General features: G+C 39.4%; 2 protein-coding genes across 3 annotated transcripts; one reads left to right on the top strand and one right to left on the bottom strand.

Annotated features, from left to right (window-relative positions):
- Window positions 1–208: 208 nt before the first annotated feature.
- LOC136447276 (uncharacterized) lies at window positions 209–11,259 on the bottom strand. 2 transcript variants are annotated; one of them, XM_066446009.1, is made up of 12 exons: window positions 11,155–11,259; window positions 9,907–10,275; window positions 9,568–9,672; window positions 9,007–9,110; window positions 8,270–8,415; window positions 7,365–7,480; window positions 6,660–6,807; window positions 4,806–4,954; window positions 4,138–4,269; window positions 3,495–3,627; window positions 2,778–2,885; window positions 209–2,024 (listed from the first exon to the last, which is right to left on the bottom strand). In XM_066446009.1, the coding sequence occupies exons 2-12, from the start codon at window positions 10,238–10,240 to the stop codon at window positions 1,871–1,873; spliced, it is 1,629 nt and encodes a 542-aa protein (XP_066302106.1). In that variant the 5' UTR covers window positions 10,241–10,275; window positions 11,155–11,259; the 3' UTR covers window positions 209–1,870. The 2 variants fall into 2 exon arrangements, with proteins under 2 accessions (XP_066302106.1, XP_066302115.1); XM_066446018.1 differs by having other exon boundaries at window positions 6,660–6,804.
- A 113-nt stretch (window positions 11,260–11,372) lies between these two features.
- LOC136447290 (uncharacterized) lies at window positions 11,373–26,473 on the top strand. The gene is made up of 8 exons (XM_066446032.1): window positions 11,373–11,719; window positions 13,949–14,218; window positions 14,682–14,785; window positions 21,900–22,045; window positions 22,597–23,114; window positions 23,446–23,547; window positions 24,277–24,412; window positions 24,935–26,473. Exons 1-8 carry the CDS (start codon window positions 11,665–11,667, stop codon window positions 25,065–25,067), a joined length of 1,464 nt encoding a protein of 487 aa, XP_066302129.1. The 5' UTR covers window positions 11,373–11,664; the 3' UTR covers window positions 25,068–26,473.

Below are 26,473 nucleotides of genomic sequence, written 5' to 3'. Positions count from 1 at the left end.
TTGCCGTCCAAAACAGCCTGACTTCATGATAAATGGGGGGACTAAATTGCCAGACTCACTGGTGGTAGAGCAACACAAGAGTGAATAAAAGCTGAACAATGCTGGTAGTTATACCACAACATTTAGGGATACATTAAACAATGTTAACTTCCAACACATTTATCATCAAAATTGTGATTGATGACACTACACAAAATAACATTCAAAGTCTGTTTCCACAAAAAATTTTATATTTAGAATCTTTAAAAATCATTAATCTCCTTTCACTTAAATGTACAAACAAGAATATTTCAAAATATATGAAAAATATACATTCAATTGTCAGAGTTTGTTTGAAAAGCTGAGAAGGGAAGGATGTGGCTTAAAGTCTAAAATAACCTGAAGTGTGACATTACTGGCTCTTTATACACATGATCATCACAATGAAACTCATGCAAGTTTGTGGCTACATGTTCCAGAAACACAACTGCTGAAAAACCCATAAAATGGCAATATGTCAGTCACTGGCCTTTTTAAAAAGGTAGTTATTTCCTGATATATTTCCTACACATGTAGAAAAGGTTGAGCCATTTTCTAAACAATCTGATGATCTTACATTGCAATGTTCAATACAAAAGCTCATCTTCAGTACTTTATTTATTCATTTATTTATCCATTCATTGGTTCCGCTGACATAAGTACATGTACACGTACAGCCAAGCTTGCCCAACAAGCCACTGGATATTACCAAGGATTTTAACCTTGATATTACTATAAAGGCTCACCTTGGAAGGTTACAAAAATAACCACACTGTAAAACGACCACACGATCAGTATATACCAGATTGAAAATACATTCAAATTTACATCATCATCCAGGATGTGAAAATTCCTGGGTATTTACAATTAAAACAAACTTGACAAGTGTGGATGAGTAGGATGACAAGCCAAACTAGCCACAGTATTCTCAATAGTATTTGGTCCCTATTAGACTTTAAATTCCTTAAAAAGTGACCTAATAAAAGCATGATACTTGCTAAATCCCTGAGAAGGATAGTAAAAATTGCTAAACATTAAAGATAGATTCTTTTGGTAAATTCAGACTATACAACAGTGAAACATGAAACGTTACATATAAGTCACAGTTGTATGGAATACAGAGAAATCTCAGTAAATAATCTGTATAACATCATCAAATTCAAGCATAAACATGGGGAGCTAAGCTCCAATTATAAAAGGTTTCATGCCTGCATGGAAGCCCTAAAAAAGGTAGGATTTGACATCCTAACTTTCATAATTGTCACTGTTTTAAAATTCAAGTTACTAAAAGCTAAAATCATTTTTATATCATCTTGTACCATTTCTATCTTAAAAGCACAATGTAATATAAGCATATAATGAAGGGAATAGCAAAAATAGAGCTTTCTGTAAAATGATTTCAACATAGAATACATGTTTAGAAGAAGACAATATCTTTGTTCGTATTCACTTCAACATTATGATTGTACATGAATAAAAACATTTGCAAACTTAAGAACCACATATGCTAGAATTGTGAAGCTATAAAAAAAATACACACAAATATGAAACTCACACAAGCTTGCTTGCTCTATATAATATATACATGCATAACAGCCTTAGAAAATTTGCTTATTTCACAATTTCACAGAGGTGCATACCTTCATTCTCTCAACTTCGAACATGTTGCAACAACGTTGTGCGCAAACTTGATCACATTGAATGTATATCAAGCAAGATTTAAGAAGCAACAAATTGAAATGTTGACAGAAATGAGGTACATGTACCTCACCTTAATGTGAAAGCAGTTGGCGTGAGGCTGAATAGGTTTAGACTAGTATTTTGCCCTATTCACTTGGTGCTATGTTTTTTTCTAGGCCTGTTTCTGCATGCTCTGTTGCATGAGCAACTTGATCTCTTCACTCAGCACCTTGGTCATGTGGATGGCCTTCTCCGCCTCCTCCCCTCCGATCTTCTCCAGGGAAACTGACGCGGCCTCACGGACTGTGGAGATGGTGTCGTTCCTCCTGTAGGCAAGAGATGGGACTGTCTCAATCTACTGACAACATTATAATACAATTGTACAAACTCGTTACACAATGCTAAACTTGCTTCTAACACTTAGCTATTCACAGATCAAATTTCTAACGACCACTGTCGCCCTCTTCAGGATCAATCTGTGAATACCTTAGTGTTGGAAGAATGTTTAGCATTGTATTATGATTACTACCAATGCAGATGGGCTTCCATAATATTGACAACATTGTTACTGGACAGTAACTTAAAGTTGTGTTGATTTCAGTTACATGATGGAGCTAAGAGTTTGCACAAAGGTGTTTTCGATGTGTACATAACTAAAACTTCATTTGAACACAAAATGTTGACTATGTCTAAACTAACAACACAGATATAAAGTTTCATGCTGTTTGCAATGCCATTCTAGGAAGACCGGGCCCTAGTGCTACCTTTGTATGCCCAGTGTGTGCCCTGCAGCTATAGACATCCAAGAGAGTTTTTAGACTGCGCTAGACTTACAGTCAACCAAGTATGAGACCATTGCGGCATGTTACCATTAATATATTGCCCTGTTTGTACATGTATCTACATCTATAACTGTTAGCTTTGAGTATCTCCAATCTGCTTTCACTTCATAGAAAGGAGAGGGAGAGACCATGAGATGGAAAGACAAAGTTAAATCTAGAGAGGAAGAAACAACAGGAGAGGGAGGGAAAATATATAATTATATAGAAGATAATTCCAGTTCTCAACGAATAGCTCACCAAAGGTGCACCAACTGTGGGACAGCTTTGCTGGCTCTAAGGTATCCCAGGGCAATGCAGCCACTCTCTCTCACAAGCCTGTCCTTGTCTTGTAATGTCTTCAGTAACCTGAAAGATGAATGGGCAGTATAAATCACACAACCTTACAACATCATGAAGTAGGAAGTAATTATTAGATAACATGCCAATGCACTTTTGACAAAATAAGCAAGTCTATATCGGTCCTTGCCTAAACTTTTGTTCACGTCACGTGACATAGGGTTCAGGTCATTTCAACTTCAGAGGGATAAGAGGACTGATCAAAAAGCTGTTGGTAAGCGCTTTCCTTTGTGTACGGATATAGTGTATAAGATCTTTAAAAGGTCCATATATGACATACAAAGTAAGAGGAATACAATCTCCTAAGAAAATGTTATATTTCTGAATCTTACAGAAATATGGGGTCGTCTGACGTAACGGCAGGGCGTCTGGCCCAGACCCCAATGGTCCTGGGTTCGAATCCTGTCAAGTGCCCTTGGGACGTTTCCTCACTCCACCCATGTGTAAAAATGGGTACCTGACTTTGGGAGGTAAAAGGCGGTGGAAGGAGAGGGATGGGCTATGGCTTTGAATACTGTGTTCCTAGACACAGTGGATAACAACCCACTGACCCTATGGCTTCAAAAAGGCTATGGGACTATCTTTACCTTTACCTACATTTACCTTACAGTAACGTACCTGTTGATGACCTCCTGGTCCTCAGCGTTGCCTGACTTGGCCAGTGTTACGGCAGCCACGGCTCTCACATTAGGGTCTGAGTCATTCAGCAGGTCCAACAGCGCATCCACAACGGCTTTACTGCGATACTTAGCTGAAATGGGTGGTGACATATAATAACCAGTTTGAATTGATCTTGGATGGTTTGTTTTAAGAAAAGATGGATGTGTTAAAGCCAGCATAATTAAGTTATGATGTTGTGTTTGTCAAAATGACAAAAGCATCAGATACATACACACAGCAATGGAAAGTAGAAGTAGACAGTAGTGTGCTGAGGAAGGAACTGTAATTCTGAAACTTTCGCAGCAGTTTTATTTTCTAATTTTTTGTGGTGATCTCTCCAACACGAATGGATGGCACTGCTAAAATATTTCCCTTAAGCTTGCATGGCTACAGAATCCTTTCAACCTCGAATTTCAAACACTGCAAAAACCTCCTTTTCCATCATATTGTGAAAAATAAAACCACTGCAAAAGTAAATAAATTTACAGTAGCAGAGGGCCTGCAGAAACATTGCTTTGGTTGTGTACAAAAATTAAAGAGCCTTAAGTTAATACCTAGTACTACAGTGATATACTAGTATATCAGACTGAAGAGATCTTACCTAAATCTTCAATAGCTGAGAGTCTGACTGAAGATTCCATCTGGAACACCTCCCTCATGGTGTAGGACTCCACTGCCTGCTCATGGACACGCTGCCAGAACGGAAGCTCCACCCCTCCCACATGACGGAACTCTGGAACCATACCAAGTTGTTATATCATGGCAATATCAAGTTCAAAAAGGGATACAGTACATGTCGTAACTAGAGCTGTGAAAAAACAATATTTTTCATTCCTCCTTGTCAGAACTCTGCAAGATCATAGGTCTGGTTCAGGGCATATGTCACGACAATATCTGACATCTTTTTAGGAATACATTTTTGTACTACTAAACTACTACAGTACAACTGAATATGTGGTAATACAAGAGGAGAACACTGCGCAAATCTTTCCTCCATCCATATTGGGATGCGTAGAAAAAGGTTATCCTTACTTGCATTTCAAAATTGGGCATCTGAATGTCCACTGATTCAAGCTTCTCTCAACAATTAGTTGTTGGCAGATTCAAAGCAAACAGTGGTGGCACAGACCATAGCTAAAAGCTACCAACAATTACCACCAATTCTGACATTTTCATCTTTAGTTCTGTTCTTAGAGGAATTTTCAAGAACGAATAACCACAATAGGGCAATCTGTAACCCAATAAAACAACAAACGTATCACATCTCACCGTCATAGTTTTCCCTCGTCAAGACATTGTTCTCTACAGTCATTTCTCTCTTCAGAACCGTCATGAGCCAGTCCTTGTGTTCTGAACCACTGCTGATTAGCATACCGTCAAGCAGAGAGCTGTAGGTCTTGTCAAAAGCCTCTGTGAACCTGAAGGGGAGATAGATTTAACATTTAGGTTCAACACAATGTTCAAAGAAGAAAGAAAGTGATCTCGATCCAGTTTTTCTCACTGAAGAGCTATTCTTCCACAGTACTTGTGACAGAGAAGAAGACAGACACTATGTAACGTTGGGTAACATAAATTCGGGATTTTTCCGATAATGGTTGACTGAAATCAATCTAGCAGAACAATAAACCATCCTTTTTTTCTATTATTCTGTCAGTATCATGTACTATCTTTGCACTAATCATATATATGGTAGATTTTGTCTCTAGTCGTGCTGACACCATAATATTTCAACTTGAAACTACCGTCCGCCGCACGCACAATGACAGTGTTGTCGGACAGGGGGGCACATTAATTCGGGAGAGAAGATTCGTCTTGAATATCTTACCGCTAATCACATTTTATACAGCAGCTATTCGTTCCATCCTTGGCTTGAGGAGAGTGCTATGGATATAGACGTGTCCAAGTAAAAAAATACACGAAAAAACGGCCGCACCGCACACATCAGGCCTTTGCTAACATCCCGTTTGTTGAGTGGGTTGAACGTCACTCAAAGTCGATCCCCACCGTCATGGCAACGTGTACATTATTCATGTCAAGTTAGCTGGATGCCGTACCAATGGTTATACTACTATGTCCATGTGTTCCTTGTTGTGTTAGGAGCAAACTTTGAGGAAAATATCGTCTTCAGTCCACTATCACACGCAACATTTAGACAAAAAAGTGTTCCTCACAAACCTTTTGTCGTCTGCTTGACGACATGATTCTGGGTAACAATATGGCGGCGGGAAAATACACGTGCCGTAGGTTGTAGCAACAAAGAGGAGTTTTGATGATTGATCACACTTAGAATCCAGTTGCAGGTTAGCAAAAGAGATTGTAATAAGTTGTCTTGTAAATAATTGTGTTTAGCAGGCAGGAGATGTGACATTTGTCTTATAAACCAGCGAACAACCGTGCAGTGTGAGTCTCCCACGAAGCCCCCAGACTCTGTCAATAAGGGACGGAGAGTTTTTGACGTCGCCAACTTCTAATGCATGGTTATCGAAGCTTTTCAGGCAGTGTTCTGAATGTGTTAGCCTGTCAAGTTTGCATTTCTAGTGGTATTACTGATGTTGCATCTAGCACATATCCCTAAATACCCCGTTTTCGAAAAATCCCGAATTTAAGTACCCCACGAATTTATGTTACCCAACGTTAAAGCATTTACAAATTCCCCTTGCTCTTTTGGACATTAGCACAATGAACAGTGGACCACAGCTTAACATTCCGTCCTATAAGGACTTATAAGGACTGCGACCCTTTCCAGTAGCATGCATGTTGGGTGAGCGACAAAGTTGGAATCAAACTCACGACTTCTAGTTCCATGAAACATTTTCAAACACTGAGGAGACAGACGTAGATCTGCAGGTCAACATATCCAATATATGTACTGTATCATAAAACAAATGTTCCAATTTGAAAACATGTTCTTTTCCAAAAAGTGCAATACTCAATGTACAGAAGTCAGATTTACCTGCAGTAACTTTGTTCATGCGTTCAATTAATGTCTAATTTTACTTTGCCTTCTGGTTGAATTGTTTGTACATGTAACTCCATGGCACATTGAAAATCGCTAAGATGATGACATGTTTCCCTTGGTTAGATAAAGAACAAACGAAATGAAAATGTAAGAGAAATGCTTACTTCAACCATGGGACATCCTTTGCATTTTTAAAAGCTCTCTCCCAGAAGTCTGACTCATCATCCAGTGGATTGGAATTCAGCCTGGTCATCTTGTTCAAGTTTTGCCGGGTGGGCGGCCGTTCCAAGTTTGGCCTTGTGACCTCTGCTACTGTTAGAATGAGAAATATCTTCACTAAAGGGACTGACTACTATATTCAACTTTAGATGACAGCCATTTGTAAGGTAGAGTCAAGGTGTGTGTGCTTCTAGTGCTTCTCTAAAGACTACAACTAGCTTCTGTTGTGACAGTAGTACGTATTGGCTATGCCATACTGTATGTATCCCCATAGGATAGATACATGCAGGGCATATGGCCTATATTGCTATATCCAATATCCAAACCCACATATAGGACGATGATTGAATTGTCATTTTTTGCTACAATCTCTCCAATCTGCTCTAGACTGACATTTGTACAAAAGAGTAAAAAAGATATGGACTTTAAACATCACAAAATGGAATTTAGTTCTCCATCCAAGATAACTTAATGTTAAAGGCAATGAGCCATGGCCATGTTCAATGCCATTCAGACAATAACAACAATAAAAAAAATCAATAACTAAAGGGATACTGCTATAGGTTAACCTTCTTTCTACTGCCTAAGCCCATAACTAATACAAATTTGGTGCCGAAAGGCTACTTCAGCAGAGAGACAGTTAAACATACCTTCACTCTCAGGCTTGGTTGCAGCCTTAATCTTCTGTGTCAGGGCAGTAAAACTGAGGTCAAAACTGCCCCTTTCAGAGAAGTCCACCCACTCCATAGGGGCTAGGGTCAGCTGCCTGAAGAATAAATCAAACATGCAAAATGATTAAAGACCTGAGGATTATGATTTCCTAATCATCAAAGCATGAATTTGAAAACTTATACATGAAAGCTACCCTATCACAACCTGTAAAGCTAAAGGAGTCAGACTTGTACTGTAAATTAATCTATTTTTGGAGGGACTTAATTTTGTGGCTGAATGAGAAATTATGTTTTCACTGCATTTTACATTCGGGGTTGAAACAATTCTGCAGTAAAACACAACACATTTCACATGACATTGTACAACATACAATAAACCTCCTTTCTCCTTTACCCCATTCAAAACATGCTGCAAAGCCAAGTGAATTATGTCTGGCAATGGACATAATTGAGTTATGACTGGAAATTTAATAAAGCCTTGAAGACATCATGTACCATTCGATTTTCGTCTCCCTGGGTGCATGTTAACAAATGGTTTGGATAGAATTACCTGGTAATGACCCTGGAGGGGTGCTAATCTGTTAGTAATTAGTTGGTGTTGCTAGGCAACCAGCTAAACTGTTTCGCTGTGTGACTCAGCTGAAATGGCGGTTGAATCTTTTAGAAGCTATGGACAGGAGGTAGCACATCTTTTACATATTGCAAGTCATTCATTTCATCAATGATATTTTTGCACACCCTCTCTTTTCACACCAATGAATGATTGAATGACACTGTACATGTTGGGACATCAATGGACATACAGTTCTTCTAGAAGGAAATTTCCAACAAGAAATTAGACACACTTCAAAACAGTTAATTATAATAAGATAAACAGCACTTACATCCCAAAGTCCATGTCCTTGCGCAGGCTGTCCCGTGTTGCCATGGCAACAGGAAAGATGGGTTTGTTGGAGATGTATGCCAGGGCGAGCTCATCCTTACAGTATTTAGAGGTGACAGAGATTGGACTGAGCAAGGAAAGGAAAACCTGGAACAAAAGGAGGGTGGTTAGAGCAGTGAACAGGAAACACCATTTAATTTTGAGTATAGACATTATCCTGCCATGTATAATGTAATTTGTTGTACACTTTTTCCAAAATCATTTTTCAACCTTTTTTTTCTAGAAAAGCCATTAAACTTCCAATCAATTGCAACCTTTCAGAAAATACTTTAGCATTGGTTATTTGTGAGAACTTTTGTGAGACATTTTGAAAAGAGAGCGGAATATTTTCTTGTTGTTTGAGTTTATCACAATGTAAAAGGGAGGGCAAAACAAGTGTATCAAGCTACTATCATTTTATAGAAATGGAGTTTGGAATGGTACTTTCAACAACATGTACCCAGATTCTATTGGCATTGACTACTGTCAACAATCCCAAAGTCAACACCAATTTAGCTTAAAAGTTCTCAGGCAGCTCTCAAAGCCTGAACTACAAAGTAATTATATAAAGACATCTTTCAAAGGTAACGATGGTTCCCTTGTGTACAAAGTACACAAAGTCAAGTAAATTCATTTTGCAAAGGCAACGATGGTTCCTTTGTCACACAATGAACACCATGTTAGCTTAACAGTACCCACCTTTGCTTCAACAATGGCATGGCCGATCTTGTTGAGGAAGTCCACCCCTGCCCCCAGCCCCTGTTCATCCACCCACACACTGATGCCAGCTGCCTCCAATGAACCTAAGTTTGAATAACAGGTGGGAAAAGTGTTAAATTTGCAGCAAAATCTGATCATTGATCATCTTGTTTGTTCAGTGGATCATGATCCTGCAATTACATTCATAACTTATTAAAACACCTTCTAACATAGACCATCAATTGGCATATAAGTGCCTTAAGGGATTTTTTTACCTTTTTTTGCGAATCTGCGAAAAGGGAAATGCAACAAAACTAAGCCAAAAAGATTGTGAGCAAAACGAACAAAGACACTTTCCCTATAATTCTTACCCCCTTCCACAATCTTAAAGAAGCTGATACCTCAGTTTTGCCATAGAGTATGTGTTGATATCAGTTCCCCGAAGTGATATTGTGTGTCTTTATCTGCATATGTCTTCAGAAATATCTTTGGAAACCTTTAACTAAACATTCTAAAACTAGTAAAAGAATTTGACCCGAAGACACAGACTAAGGACATCACCTCTCATCTTCCTCATGAAGTCCATGTCCTGGTGGCTGTAGCTGATCATCACATCCTGCCCAAACTCTGAGGAACTGTCCAGCCTACGCAAGGCCGTCTGGCCACCTGGATTTAAATATAACAATTAACGTTATAATGTACTCCACATCTAGAGCAGAACAAAAAATATAATGAGGATGTTCTTTTCTGTTATACATATCTTCTTCGACTTGCTGTCTTACTAGTATATATATGTGCCATTAGGCACTACAAGGGTCTAAACGAACAAACAAACGCACGAAGGAACGAACAAACGACTCTCAATACAAGAGTATGAAAATGCATATGAAGGTGTTTGACCTTGTTTTGTGGTGTCATCCTCTCGCTTCTTGTTCTGGTTGTTTTGTACCGCCTGAATTGGTATTACCTCCAGCTTCTCATTCTCATTGTTCTGTATTGCCTGAGGTTGCATCACAAGGTGATCCAAACCCACTAGCCTCTCATTCTCGTTGTTCTGTACTGCCTGAGGCCGAATTGGCATCACAGTTAAACTCTGAGTTCTCTTCTCATTCTCGTTATTCTGCACCGCCTGAGACATACGGAACTCTCGAGGTGGATGTGCTGAGGAAGACTTCCTGCTTGGCCCTGATCCCATGATTGTACTTTTCTTTTTCTTTTTTGTAGTGGTTGACATGTCCCTAGTCGTCTCTACGACCAAGGCACTTTATCCTGCAAATTATGAAACAAAGTTAGAATTCATCCTGGCAGTTTATTTCAATGGTGTAATTTTCCACGACTTGCATATTTAGCCATGTACACTGAGTCTTGGGTTCTTTTAACGTGCAGAGGTTTTGATGCTTGAGGCATACGCCTGAACTGAAGTTCCCTCATACACAGGGCTGCCGGATTAATTAACATGGCACCTTCTTTTCACGTTCTAGAGACTATAATCAAAATATCAGAACAAGAGGACCTAAATGTACTTATCAATCACACAGATGACAAAAGTAAAGAGAATTGTGTTAAAAATCCTCCAGGATGACCAATTTATATAAACATTGTAAATTACAAAGTTTAAATGATGGTCATCCTGGAGGATTATGCATGCTTTTAGTTTTACCCCTGGTCCTCAGCTAATATTAGCTGAAGAACGTAGTCAGCTCTGAGGTGGGTGTTCAGGGTAACCTTACATTTGACCTTTTGTCTGTATGTCTCAATTTCTTAATCTCCAAGCAGATCTACACGGTTCACCGTAGATCTGCTTGGAGATTAGGATCTTCATAGATTCTGATCGAAATATAGCTATCGAGTACAGCTTTAATGCGAAGAAAAGTATTGATTGTCCAGGGCATTATAATAATGCACTGTCACTGTGACATCGTGTAAAATAACACCCTTAACTACGATCTAAACAACGGGGTAAACAAACACCGAAAGACTAATATTTGGCCTTCAGCACGATCAGGTTTCGCCCTACAGGCTTTTACACTTTAAAAATCCCAAACTGATCCACTACTAGAGACAGTAACTTTAAAATAATAGCTAAAATAATCTAGGGTTGATCAAGTCTTCCTAACTCAAGACACAAGACGTGAACGAATTACGTACCGTTGTTTTTGCCACCATGCTTTTGTCTAACGAAGGAGTGGTCTGAAGACACTTCGTTTTCTAAATATGGCGACGATTTCGACCCAACCAAACGTTTAGAGGGGTGCTCAGGATTATATACTATTCTTGTAATTTGTAACATCGATTCTGTTGCCAATACCATATAAGTCGGTTTTAAGATAAAATGTCAGAAGATTTTAGATGTATATTTAGCGATTGAATTGTATAATTCTGTACATTATGTCTACATTTCGTATGAAAAAATACATGTGTTATCCCTAGTGCGCTAGTGGGAGAGTCTAATTAGTTTGCCTGTCACAGCGGTCCTGTAATAGCACACCAGGTTGATAGGTTAGTAGGCGGTCTGAGCATATTTGAATAAGTAATCTTGAAAACATCATATTCCTGGGGTTCTCAGCATCACGTAGATCACTCCAGATATGCTCTCAATCGTGCCGCGGGCTGCCCAGGGCGCTGGTCGTGACCGAACCTGCAGGGGAGGCGCCAGGCATGGGCTGCGGGAGCTCCTTCGCTCTGCCACCGCCTAAGCCTGTACAGATTAACGGTACGTAACCCACCTGTTAGCACCTGTTAGATTACCTTTAATAGATGAGTAATATGTCTTAGCAGTGTATCTCTGTAGATGGTAGCTTCTGTTGTCCTTATCTGTTGAATCACTCCAATACATAGAGTGAGTGAGTGTCCCTTTTAAAATACTCAAGAATGTTAACGTTTAACTTAGCAATGACATGATTTTTATTTTTATGGGAGCACAGGACAGGTAATGAACCCATTATGAAGTAAGATTGATTTCATCCAAACAGGAAAAGCATGAAAGCCTTGCAGGCAGAACAATTATATGGGATTTTTTGGGTTGATAATTTAGTTCTGGAAAACTCAAAACCAGACAGGCAGACACCCTAGTCCACATCCAGTCTGACAACAAGTTGCGTTGCTGTTGTTTTTAACATGGTGACTTGAAGTCAATGCATTTTTATCCACATTCATAAACATGGGATTGCCAGTGTTTGATTGTTTTATAATCATAGGGTTAATGATCTACCCTTAAGTGTATGATCAGCTGCAGTTCCTATAACTAACGAATAAACAACCAGAACCTGCATGCTTTGCAACCAAGCAGTACACTTATGTTTAGACTGTTTAATTGAGTTATTTTAACATATGCTTCGCAGTGACTGTTTGCAGGATGTGAAATGCATCTTAAAATAATTCAATTACTGCCACTGTCACCATCCAATCCTTCCATGAGTACCTCTGTGATCAGAAACATGCTGTGACTACAACAACTTCATTGTACACCAAGTGTACATCAATATTCCATTTTTAATTCACATTTACTAGAATTTTGTATTAAACACACATTTCAAAAAACTTTACTTTTTCAAGCTAAATTTTTTCACACGCAGAAATATTATTGCCAGACCAGGCAAGGCAGCTTATCTGATGTGATGTACATCTTGAATTAACTCAATTACTGTAAGTGTCATTCAATCCCTTTGCAAGTGCCTCTGTAATCAGAAACATGCTGTGACTACAACAGCTTCATTGTGCTCCAGGGGTACAGCAATATTCCATTTCTAATTACTCCCTCTGAAATATGCAAGCCGATGAACACAAGATTTTCTTTAAATAGATTTTTACAAAGAGTTGAAAAAAGCCAATTAAGCCCTAGGTGTAGTATGTATGTACGTATAATACATGCACATGTGTACTGCTACATAATGTGTTTGCTGGGCTATTGACAAGAACATGCTATGTGCAAAAAAAAAGGTCTTACTGAACATCAGATTTTCTTCTAGATAGATTTATACAAAGAGTTACAAAAAGTCAATTAAGCTCCAGTTGTAGTATGTAATGTACATGCAATAGATGTAACGTTACATGTGTACTATAACATACTAGTAATGTTTTTGACTTGGCTATTGACATGCTTAGTGTCAAAAATGTGGTATCTTTAGCATCAAAACAGGAACAAATGTAAACATGCGAGGAAAACAACTTGAAAGTTACCATAGGTGCAGAACACGAAATAATAAAAGTCATTTTCGATCCAGAAAATTGTGGATACTGTCCTTGGTGCTGAACCACCTCATCGTGGATGGTTAGACTTTATTGAGTTCCTTTCAAACTGGTTTTCCTTTTCAATGAACATTATTACCAGAACATGTCAGGCAGCTGCCCAGTCCTCCTGTTGAAAGCGTAGTTATTTTACTCACCTCTCCGTTATAGACAAGTAGAATGCACCATTTGACAAGTGATCTGCAAATCAGCCGTCACAAAGTGAAGTGCCTTCAATGAATGATGGCTGATCAGCAGAATTTTTTCAGGGAGGGAATGGCCACACTTGAAGACTACTTATCAAACATAGAGTTATTAGGACTTAACATTAAATGATGTACTTTGTATGTCTGTTATATTTCATCTGCAGGACCCTTATCTCTTCCCTCATGCCCTCAATGAAAAGTGGCCTGCAGGCCGGTTTGAGCTTCTTATCAATAAACAAAGCTTTAAAAAAAATCAAACAAAATGTTGAGGGAATCTCGAACCATTTCCCTGCATGTAGATATTTAGACACCCTACTTAGACATCATCTTGGCCATTTTCAGATCTAAGGTCTATATCTATGATAGTTAGGTCCTGCTGTTACAGTATTTTTTTAATTCATCTATATGTATGGACTTCTGTTTTCTTTCACTTAACAACTTTGCATTGCTTTTAAGGTCTTTAAATGTCTTTTGGATATTTCATACATTTCTTTCTCCTGACATTCCAGTCATAGAGCCAACCAGTGTATTTGTGGATACCGGAGCCCAAAGTGAAACTCAACTCACCAAGTTTGAAAGGAAGCTTTCCTTAACTGTGGGGTACAGTCAACAGAGACAATCGTTTTCAAGTGCAACTTCTAAGGAAAGAGTAACAGAGTCAGGCCCATCCACATCTTTTTTACCTAACAAGCAGGAAGAAAACATGGCGTCATCACAAGCAGCAGACATCATGATAAGTGGGGACGGAAACGACCGTGACTTCATTAATTTTTTATCCAGTAAGTCCTTATTTTATTCCTCCTTTTTTGTGTTCCGTGACAAGAGAATATCATTAGGATTGGGGAACATCAAACGTAGAATATTTTGCACATAAACTGATTTATAAGTATACTGTGAATGCATTTAAGTTCGCGTGGTTTTTATTTCGCGCTAAGATAAAAATGGCGTGTTCACGTGGTTTTAATTTCGCGGCAGTGTTATAGTCACATACTGCTACAGTATTGGACAAAAATGTTCGCTGGGATTTTAAGTTCGCAGTAAAACCGTCGCTGCAAAAACCACGAACATAAAACCACAGTGAAATTTCTGCATTTACAGTAATTGTAACTACATGTACATAATAAGGTTTTTTCCTGACATAAACATTGATGTTGTGTTGAGGTAAACATTGTACATGTCTCTGTTATATGTCTGTGTGTGTGTGTACATGTACATGTATTGACTGGTGTGTTCTGTGTATAGGGGAGTTGAGTAGTGAAGGACTGAAGGTGTGGAATGAGGAAAGAAAAGATCCCGCAACTGTGTCCAACCCCTCCCAGCGAGCACAGGCCATAGTAGAAGCAAAGGCAGGACAACTAGCTTATGTTGTTTCACTCTTCTCTAGGCTCTGTCATCTCATTTTCATACCTGTAGTGTCTTTCTCAAGATTCAAATTTGCTGCAAGAGTAAAAGAGATGATGAGAAACAATAGGTGATGAAATTCTTTACGTTATTTGAATTCATGTTGAAAAGATGTAGTTAATATATACATGTAGTATACTGGAAATATTGCATGGCAGTAACAGCAAGAAAACATAATTCCCTTATTTATCAGGGTCTCCACAGGATGAAAATGAAGTAGGTCTTCAACCAAGAGCTCAAAATGGTGTTACGTAAGATTTTTTGATTTTGAAAATGATACATCCAGCTTTGCCCAAGTTGTGGTATTACTTGGAAGGATCTCAACATGCTATCAATCATGAAGTGTGTTATGCAATGTCTACCGTTATATCATACTATAGGTGCAGATTACCAAATAAGGTATTGAAAGATCCTAGGCTCGTGTGTATAACTGACCAGAGTTCGAAGACCTTTCTGTCACAGGCCTTATATGAAATTTGAGGTGATGACAGTGAAAAAAAAAACACGTTTTCGGTGACGCCATTCTCTAATGGGGTTAGCCAGCTACATCAGAGTTCCATGACCTCATATCTTTGCCAGAAATCATTTTCCCATTTAACTATTCAACTCAACTTGGTTTGTATACTTTTGACTTCACATCTATCCATAGCTTCTTCAGTTATTGAGCTAGATAGTAAGTTGTTGATCCACAAAGGGAACCCCACTCTGCTAGAAATAACCCTTTTGGTAAGATTGAGTTGAGATAAAGCCTGCCTCTCACTGGACCCGCGGCACGCTTGGCGGAGTCGCTTCGGCCGATCGAATTGACATAGCACTGAACGAATTTTATCGACAAAAAACGAATCTTTTTAAGCTTTGTGTGTTTTGTTGTCTTTTTGGTCATACTTGTATGTTTTGAATGATGTTCCCATTATGAAGTCAAGGGTAACACAAATCCAGTTTAGGAGGCAGCGGCACAGCCAGCGTGCCGCGGGTCCAGTGAGAGGGGGGCTTAAGGCTGAGCTGATAATCATGATTTGCTTCCTCGATATTCAATTTGTTACCAAGTGATTAATGCATGCTATTAGGTCTCACAAATGATTCATTTTGGCTTCCCTTTGAAAAATGCATTGCTTTTGTGTGCAAACATGAAAGACAGTTAGAAAATCAGTTCTATCTGAGGGGAATTCATCTATGATGGACTGATGCTGCATCCAGCAGAAACAAACTATTGAAGGCTGTAACAATCTTAGAACATTAATTTTTGCACATTTATATAATACATTTTGTTCAGTACAGGTGTATTGCAGGTGAATTGATTTGAACAAAGTGGTTTGAATTTTAATTCTTGTTTGAAACTTAGACTTTATTTGGTACTGACAACTTGAATGCTAATTGAAGCTATTCACACGTATTCTGTAAGTGATACAGATTTGGAATACTTTGGATGATTGTACTTGTTACCTGTAATAGTAACCGTCATAAACAGTAACTGTCACAAGAAAATTCAATAGAAGGACACTGCATATCACTATAATTATTTAAGGGCAGTGAAGCCTATAGCTATAAATAACCAGATTGATTATATGGATCATTTCTCCAAGCTAGAAATTCCTGTCATCATCAGTAGTGTCTCTCAAGTAAAGGTCAAGTAATGGATGAAAAATATCAAAGAGAACAGTTCAATTTGTCAGGGGCTCTCCTGTCTGTTTGAGAGCTGGATCATGCAAAGGGATCAAATGATCTGTTATTTGACCTTTACTTGAGAGACACTACCGATGATGACAGGAGTTTTGAGATAATGCTAGATTGGAACGTCAACATGAAAACAAATCCAACGGTACAGTTCACACATTTTCAAGAAGTGAACATAATGAGATTCAAGATTTCCTCTTGTCTTTTTGGTTTATCTAGTAATATCCAGTATTAGATTATACTGCTGCAGGGTTCCCTGACGCAGGGGTAGGCAGCAGTCAGCCAGTCTTCACACAGCGCCTCCAAGCGGCTCTGTCCAGCGGGTCCACGTTGGTGAGGCCGCACTCTGTAATGTCCTTCTTAACACACTCAATCCAGGATTTCTTTGGTCTACCACGACCTCTGTAGTCGGGTAACTGCAGTTTTTGACTGTTATCCAAGGAAAAAAATTCCTGTCATCAGCCGCAGTGTCTCTCAAGTAAAGGTCAAATAACAGATAACAAATATCAAGGAGGACAGTTCAATTTGTCAGGGGCTCTTCCGTCTGTTTGAGAGCTAGATCATGCAAAGGGATCAAATTAGTTTCAGAGGTTACAGCAGGGGCCGCATCTGGCAACTGGGGCTTTGATTTAAATCAGGGCCACAGTGGAAATAACGTATGCTGGAAATTAGGAGTACAGAGGCGTACTAGGCTATTGTTGATTTGAGATCTAAGCCACGCTAATTTCAGGTCCTAATTTCTTTCCTTGGATCAGAAGACAAGAGGAAATCTTGAATATCATTATGTTCACTTCTTGAAAATGTGTGAACTGTACCTTTGGATTTGTTTTCATGTTGATGCATGGGCGATAGGCCATCGAGTTTTTGTTGAAATCGCTGTTGTTTTGTTTGAACACCAAAGTGTGTACTTGGTCCGCTGAAGGAGGATTCTTGATAATCATACTGTTCTCTAATATAATACACGTACACGTAGTACACAGAGTCCGCGCGACGAACAGCATCAGTTGTTACTTCCGTGTTCTGGTCACAGCTCGCGCAAAGGCCGGCGGGAGTATAGTTAGTTCGAACGCATTCGCGAACCAACTGTTCGAAACCGTAGAACCGTCAAGAGCTAACTTCGCTAACTTCATAAAAATGACAGGGTAGGAAAAGCTACCCGTGGACAGCGTTACCACTTCATGTGGACAGTAATTTTGGTGACTTAGAAACACGTTCGACGGCACTGCTTACTGAAATAGGCTACTACCCACTAAATACGCAGCCCGACGTACTCAGTGAATGCGGCCTGACTAACGTAATCGTTACGAACAAACGACACCTACCGCTTACATCAACAACACTCCGTCTACTTATTGGCAACTATCTTTGCCATCTCTGTATTTAGTTTTCTTTTCACAGACGGTACCAATCACATGTTAGAGTGTAATAAATCTCTGGACCTCGCCGTGCCGAATAGTGGTTCCATTTTCGAACGTGGCGGGAAATATGGGTCTTGCGTCTGATTGGCTATCAATGATGTCATTGCCGCACTGCTGGTAACACTGTCCCCCGGAAATCAGACTTTTTAAAATGCCGCATATCACCTTTAAAATTAGGTATTGTATCCTAAGAAATTCTGCATGGCTAGTAAGTAACCCCTAGATTATAAATAGTATCAACGTGTTAAATTTCATGGCGTTTTTTCGCCGAAAATATGGGCTTTTGAAACTGCATTTCCTACCTATCTATTCTTGTTCTTAACACTACCCAAAGCGTTCGGAAATCGCTGTTCGGCTCTCGGCAATCTTTGGGTGACTTTCAGCATCTGTTCGTATGGTTCTTTGGAATAGACGGCGGATCGGGCGTTGTGGTTGTTACAGTTAGTGTACGATTCTCGGGAATCTTTTAGTGGATCAAGTACACAGGTAGTGCTGATCGGGCGTTTTGGCTGTTACAGTTAATGTACGATTCTCGGGAATCTTTCAGTGGATCAAGTACACAGGTAGTGCGGATCGGGCGTTACGGTTGTTGCAGTAGTGTACGATTTTTGAATCTTGCAGTGGATCGACTCGTACACAGTGCGTGTTAGAGTAAGTTCTCGGGAATCTTTCAGTAGGCCGAGTACACGGTCAGTGCGTTAGTCTACGATTCACCGAAATCTTTCAGTTTGTTTGTTCCTTAGCGGACCATCGGAGTTTATACATATACGGCACAGTAATGCCTATTTCAACAAAAACTCGATGGCCTACCGCCTATGGTTGATGTTCCAATGTAGCATTATAATCTTCTCAAGTCCTTGAACAAGAATATTACTTTGATGTGGTCCTACAGTGAAATAGCAAACATTGTGTAAATGTCAAAATTCTGAAGCATGCCTCCTTGTCTAAAGCTGGTAATACTTTTCAGCTAGTCTTTTGACAGAGCTGCTTTGATATGATATCCCATGGCAACTTGATGTAGCAGAAAGCTACATATAAAAGCCAGAAAGAGATACTGGAGCATGTAGCCAACAGGTAGATATTGTATTACTAATGAAACCAGCAATTTGGATCTGCAGAAATTTGAATGTTTTAGCTGCTGAATGGCATCATGTTAATGTTTAAGTTGGTACCTTTAAAGTGGGAATATGGTGGAGGAAGCATGATGATAACTAATAAGTAACATGAGTCAGGATTTATTACATAAGCGTGCTACAGAGAAAGCAAATTTGAAAAGAGTTAAGTGGATCATCAAAACATTTAAACCACATGATACTCCCTGTACTCCTCAAAAATCAAACAGAAACAGCAAAGATAACTTGATGCCCAGTGTTCCCCTAGGAATGAAATGAACCGACCAACCACACTGACACATTACACACAAGTAAACATAAAGGTGTGACTCTTCTAGGTTCAACCAGTCAGCTGGTCCTAGTCAGTTTTCCTTTCCTTTACTCCCTACACAATTTTTTTCCATTAATTTGAATCCTTAATCAGGTCATTGGCCCTTTACTTTTCCTGCACTGCTGTGGCATACTAGTACAAAAAATGTAGTTTCTTCCCCATTCAGTGCATTGTGCTGTGGTGTGACACGTTCAGTTAAGAAATACCCCCAACTTGTACATATACATGTAGGCACTGCAAGGTGCAACCCCGTGTACATATGGACCCAGCAGCACAAGGGTGAAGTGGATACAGAAGGGAATCTGGTCTTCAAGAGATTTAAAGTTCTATTGCTGTACATAGACAATTAGTAGGGCTACCTCTATCCTTTTCAAGAACCCTGGCCTTGGTACTGAACTAGGTGTTGGTGTTATACTTCCCTCTCTATGGATTGTTTTTGCTTGAGTATTTTTCTTGTTCATCTTGGCCTTCAACGTTATTTTGGTCAGCCTACCTAACACTCGTCTAGAATGCGTAACACTGTTACCACCAAGTCAAATGATGTGAAATGTGACATGTCTTCCAAACAGGCTTTAGGAATTATTCTAAGAGTTATTGTTATGTTATTATCTTCGCCGAGTACTTGTACTCGGGGAAGATTATGTTTTCGGTTGAAAAATCTGTTGGGTGGGTCTGTATGTATGTCAGGAGCATAACTCAAGAAAGCTTCAATGAATCTTTATGATTTTTGATAGGTGTGTAGTGCTTGTGCAAAGGAAGGTCAAGTTCGAAAACCGTTCACCTGGCATATTCTATCAGTACTGCAGCGGACTTTGCGTGTTTTTGTGTTTGTATGTAGGCAAAAAAAGTGACGGAAACGTTGATGGATCTTCATGATTTTTCGTAGGAAGGTCAAGTTCGATAATGGGCCTCCTAGCGGATATTTAAGGTACTGCAGCTGAGTTTTAAAGTTTGAGGTCGAATTTTCTGGAGGTGCCAGGCTCATGTTTTTTCAGTAATACATTGAATCTTGAACAGGGAATGAGTTGTGCAAGTTTGGGCCCCCTAGCGGATTGTTTGGACCTACAGTTGGCGTTTTTGCTGAAACCTTTGGAGGCGAATTACTAAAGAAGGGGTTGACGGATCGTCATGATTTTTGGCATGTAGATAGCTTAGGTAATGTTTTACATAATCAAATACATATTATGAAAACCAGGAGCTAATTTGCATAATAAATAAGGAAAGTTTATTAATCCGCTCAAAGTTTGTGGTCAATTTTTTTGCAGGTGCTATGGTTATGATTTTTAAGTGGTAGATAGATCTTGGGGCAGGGAGTAAGTGATGTAAGTTTGGGCCCCCTTGCGGCTTGCCGTAAACTGCAGTGGGCCTATTTGTTTGTAACTTTTGAGGAGGATAACTCAAGCAGTGATTGATGGATTATTCTTGTATTTGGTATATATGTACCTTAGGTGATGATCAACATAATGATATGCTCATTATGCAGATCATGACCTACTTTACGTAATCATTGAGGAAAATGTATAGCACTGCTGCACCATAGTACGCGGCATGTGATAGTACACATCTGGCGTCCAGAATCTAGGTCAACAGCTGGCATCCTGAATCTAGGTCAACAGCTAGCTTACTAGCTGGGCGATTGAAAAGAAAGGACTAAAATGTATCTGTTATGTTTGGTATGAAGATAGCTAGATTTTAAAATGAATCTGATGATTGACGTTAGATGATAATTATGCCAAACAGGACCTAATTTGCATGATTAATGAATTTTTTTAAAAATCTGCCGAGTTCTGTGTTTGTGCGCGTTCATATGCATTTAAGTCGTATTTCAGTCTTTGTGAAAGCTTGTATCAGGGGGATATTGTTCAGTTAGTAGGGCTAACCCGTAATAGCCTTAGCCTTTGGGTAGCCCTGGCTGTACTTATCTACAGCCGAATAAACAAATCAGAAAAATCCTTATTACCTGGATGTCTAACTGTTATTGACATTCCATGAGAGGACTTTAAGACATGTGGCATATCAAGCCACTGAGAAAGAGGGGAACATTGATAGATATTGTTTAAGCAAATAAAGACTTAAATTGAATGGTTGTTGAGAAAAACGGCTATGTAATGTCATATTGGTAAATGGCGGTAATTTGGTACTTGCATCTGTCGGTACAATTCATATTATTTGGCGAAGATATGAGGTCGTGGAACTCTAGTTGATTATGTTATTTTATAATTGTATACATGTAATTAAAATTTTTCACTATATCTGATGTTGTATGTATCTCTGTGGGGTGAGAGCTGGAAAAGGTGTTATCTCCTGTTCTCCCGTCCCTTCCACATGTGTGATGAATTTTAATAAATGAAAATAAATGTTCCTTTGCAATGTTTTTTAGGCCTTCATCATAGTGTTGAGCAGCAATGCAGTTCGATGCTAACTAATAGAATACAAATAGATAAGCAGCAAGCAAAGAAATGAAAATCTTGTCCCCCTTCTAGAGTTTTTTGCTATAATTATTTCTTTGCAATGTTTTTTTCAGGCCTTCGTCATAGTGTTGAGCAGCAATGCGGTTCAGTCTCAACACTGCACTGACGAGGTGTCGCTGGCCTACATCTCCAACAAGGCCATCTTCCCAGTCGCCAAGGAGTCCTTTGATAAGATCTACAAGGATCTTGATTTTGGCATGTAGGTACCTGTAGCAACACAGCAGTGACTTTTGAAGCATCATCAGTTGGTAAACTGTGTCAGGGACATCCTGAAATAGACAATGTTGTATTAGTTTCTCAGTACCTCACGGGTATGGCTTATATCTAGGGATCACTTGCATTGTCAGATACTTTAAAAGTTTCCAGGCTGGGTAGAAATATTCATTTCGAAGAAATAACAACTGTTACAGTACTTTTTATGCAGTTGAATAATAGAATTATTAGTTCATTTATATAACACAATTAAAGGTCATGCACAACAATTAATTTATGACATTGGCACCAATAGACACTCATTTTATTGGTTTTTGTTTTCGTACCATATCATTCAAGGTAAGCCATAAAATCATTGTCAATTCATCAAAGTTACATAATCAGTCACACATTTGTCATTGTTAGGTTCAGCCCTAACAACTTGCATATAGCCAGTTGCCACAACTTCACATATCATGTAAAGCAAAAATCCCTACTTTGAGCATGCTAACCCCAATGTTAACTGTGAGCTGAAAAGTTTTGCTTTTCATTCAACAGGAAGTTGACGCTTGCCAAGCTGAACTGGATGTTTTTCACCAATAATGAGGAGTGTCAGAAAAGCCTTCCAACTCTCGTTACCACCATCAGGTCATCCCTCAACAAACTCTCAAACACAGAAGGAGTTGCGTCCACCTACGAGGTCAGCCAGTTGTACGTAAACAACAGGGATTCACACGAGGCCAAGCCTGGATTCTGGGAGAGGAAGTTTGGAAACGTGAGGACGAACATTCCGTGGGTAGAATTCAAGAAGGCATTCCAGGAGGAGTACCAGCGGAAGCTGGACAAACATTTTCCAGGAAAGCAGCAAGAGTTTTTGATGAGACTCATCAACAAGGACCTCCTTGAGGGAAGTCCGCGGTTTCATCGGGAGGCGTATGATAACTTTTGTGGGACGGAGGTCGGCAAAACCCACGGGTTCTACAGCAGGCTGAAGGAGTATTGTGCCAGTAAGCATGCTATGAGGGAGGTTTTCAGTATGGACTCCACCGTTCGCCTGTCTGCAATACAGAATCTGGGTAACGTCAGACTCTTTTCTTATTGGTTAACAACGTTATTTGCACACAGCCAGTATATAATCATGATATTTTATTTGCATTTCATGTCAAATTTGTATATATAAACAGACAATTATAATACCATTGATTTTCATGTTGCTGTGTAGCTTTATGTTCAACATCTTCTCAAATAAAACATTGATGTTACATGCCATGCAAATTATTTGTAGCACAACTGATATACTTTCATGAATTTGCTATGTTCCTCACCTTTTCCCTAATTGTCCGTAAGTAGTCAAAAACTTGTTTGATGCTGTGTAATATTTTAAAGTTTTACTGCTTAAACTCACAGGAAAATTCAAGACACCAGGAGTGGTATCTTCTCTTAAGAAGCTCCTGGTAGATGAAGATCCCAACATCCGGGCTGTGGCAGCCATCGCACTGGGCAAGACAGGTAACAGCCTCCCTATGGCATGGGCGATGTAGCAATGCTAGACTGTCATTCTACAGCAGCTTGCTAGGTGGCACTGCAATGCTGAGGAATAGCATAGCAATAGATAAGTAGCACGCAAAGAACTGAAAATCTTGTGGCCTTTCTATAGAGTTTTGTGCTAATATAATGGAGAGGCAAGAATTTAAAAACTGTGTCTTGCACTGTGCTTTAACCTTCTCCCTGCTGTCTAACCCCAAAACCCAATTCAAATTTGGTATCAAATAGCTACCTTAGCATCTCAAAGTTAGGCAAAAAGTATAGTTTTTTTGTAGCCTTAAAACATCATATTGTTTTGAGGATGCCCAAGTACTTAAATCTATCTGTACATCGACTTCACTCCATTTTTCTAAAAGTTTAGGCATTGGTCTAAAAAGAGCATTTTGAGTTTTGAGCTACGTTAAAGCATTTGGCAATGAGCGTGCTCTAAACTTTGCCAATTTCCATGTTCTGGCCATACAAAAATCTACCAAAATGGCCCCAAAACTTGACTGGGCTGTTGCCATGGCAATGATGGGTGTTGAGTGGAAAGAAAGCTATTTTCAGGGGTTGTGGGCCAAGTACTACTTGTATCTCTGTGCAAAATATGAGCAAAATCGATTTTTTACCGTGAGCACTATTGTTTGATCCTTACAGACATTGGCTCTAAGGTTTAAGTTTGATGACTACTGAATGACATACGTCCCTCCGTAGGTGCATGTACACCAGACATAGTCCAAGCACTGGTGAACCTACTGAAGGATGAAGACAGACTGGTGCGTGAGAGTACATGTGTGTCACTGGGTTACCTACAGGCCCAGGCAGCTGTACCTCACATCATTAACGCATGGTGAGTTAACATCGTTAAGATCTCAACTGAATACAGTAAGATCTGACAGCTCAGTTAGGATCTGAACGCCTGGCCTTGTTGATTAACCTAGCAGGATTTCTTATCATCATCACGATGGTCACTTAATATCAGGCACAGGGGAGGGTCTCAAATGACTCAGATGCTAGTCATTTTGCCTTATCCCATCTGTAACCCATCTCTACAAGGTCTCACTCTGCTGTCCTCCAGGTTATTGATTGGTCGCCTCTTTTCTTCTTCCAAGCTGGGTTCCAGTTTACAGCCAGTTTTGCTAGACGACTGCGCTTTGATACAGTCAAACCTGCCCGAGAAGACCCCTTAGGGGAATGATAAAGTCTTGTCTATGTGGACAGGTGGTCACTAGGATTCTTGTGTTAATGGGAAAAATTATCTTTGAGGGACTGCCAAAGAGTGGTTACATTGTCCAGGTGGTCCTTATGTAGAGGTGGTTACTTCTACAAGTTTGACTGTAGTTTAGCTGACCTTGACCTTTCTCCCCTGTAGGAGAAATGACCCCATCTCCCATGTTCGTGAGGCGGCGCAGGCAGCCCTGCGTGTGATTGGTGGAGACGAGGCGAACCAAGCCGTTCACATCACACAGGTGCTGACCAGAGAGATGAACGACCTGGCCAAGTGACCTTTCAGTAGCCTGCATACCAGATCCTTCGTGCGATGTGAGACGGTAACGCCTTTTGGCCGGGGAAGACCTAGTAGGGGATAGAGTTGGCACCCGGTCTCTCTTGGCAGCCGATCTCTAATATCTATTGCGCGTGAAATAATTAGGGGCCCGTGTGTTATCTGTGGTGGCGGGGCCTCCCCTGCGGAAGGATAAGCGACTGTAGCGCAGTGGTCTGGTACCCAGGCTAATCTTTCAGTGTCCAGCATAAGATACATTCCAAGCAGAGGTTAGGTTCCGGCTTGTTTTGGACATCTTTTATAGGCGTTTTTATCAGCCTTTCTATTTTTTCAGGTTTTCTTTTTGTCAGACAGCCAAAAAAATAAAACCTGATAAAATAGAAAGCCCGATAATAACGTCTGAAAAAGACGTCCAAAACAGGAAAGATTATAACCTCTGCTTCGAGAGTACAGCATAAAGGGGTACTGACAACATGTACAAGTTAATATCAAAAGGATATCAATAACTGGTTGATGAAGAGGGTTGTAAAATAATATACAGATATTGTCGTATTGATATTTCTTAAGTACATGTACTGTGAAATCTTATCAGGATTTTAAGATGTTTTCTTCTAATCAAACATAAATAATCATGTAGTTATTTCAAATGTAATGAATTAGCGATTAGAACGAGTAGCTAAGTGTCTTTGAACAAAAGTGTACAGTATTTTGTCATTTTGTGAGCAGAATTCTTCAGATTTGTAATGAAAAGTTGTATGTGTCAGGTGTTGTATAATGTTCAATTTTTTTTAGTCTGAAGTGTTTTCTGTTGTTCGTAGCTACTGCTGTGACAAAGGCATCAGATGATATATTTTTGTACAATGTGAGGTTTTATTTTTGTGCTTGAATTCTTGTATAACGTTACATGTATTGTATGCCTGCAAAGTGTCAACGTTTATTTATAGAAAAGAAATGGTCATGTTCTAGTGGTTGATTTATTCTGAATCAAGAATTGCATGTCATCTGCATACAATGCCAAATACTGCTTTGTTGCAAAGCATAAGAACAAGTGCAACTTTCAGGACTTTAGATAGATCGAAATGACTTCTGCTAGAGGTGCTATCACTGTGCTACCTTGGTCACACTACAAACATTGATACCATCCAGAAATCTTTGACTGTTATTTCTTATTATGTAAGTCTTGCCATTTAGAATCTGTATGATTAACATGGCACTTTCCCCAGATGAGCATGCAGCAACAAATTTGAAATGTGATTGTCTATGGATCACAGAAGCAATGCAACCGTCCAAAGTACTGTACATATTCTATGAGAACTGTGTGTATTTTTTAAACTATTATGAGAGTATATGTCAGTTGAGTACTGTAAGGATAAACAGGATAAATTAAAAGCATTTGTCTGGACAAAA

Source organism: Branchiostoma lanceolatum, chromosome 1 (genome assembly GCF_035083965.1).
Source record: "Branchiostoma lanceolatum isolate klBraLanc5 chromosome 1, klBraLanc5.hap2, whole genome shotgun sequence".
In the NCBI taxonomy this organism is placed as follows: Eukaryota; Metazoa; Chordata; class Leptocardii; order Amphioxiformes; family Branchiostomatidae; genus Branchiostoma; species Branchiostoma lanceolatum.
This window is presented reverse-complemented; position numbering and strand designations above follow the sequence as displayed.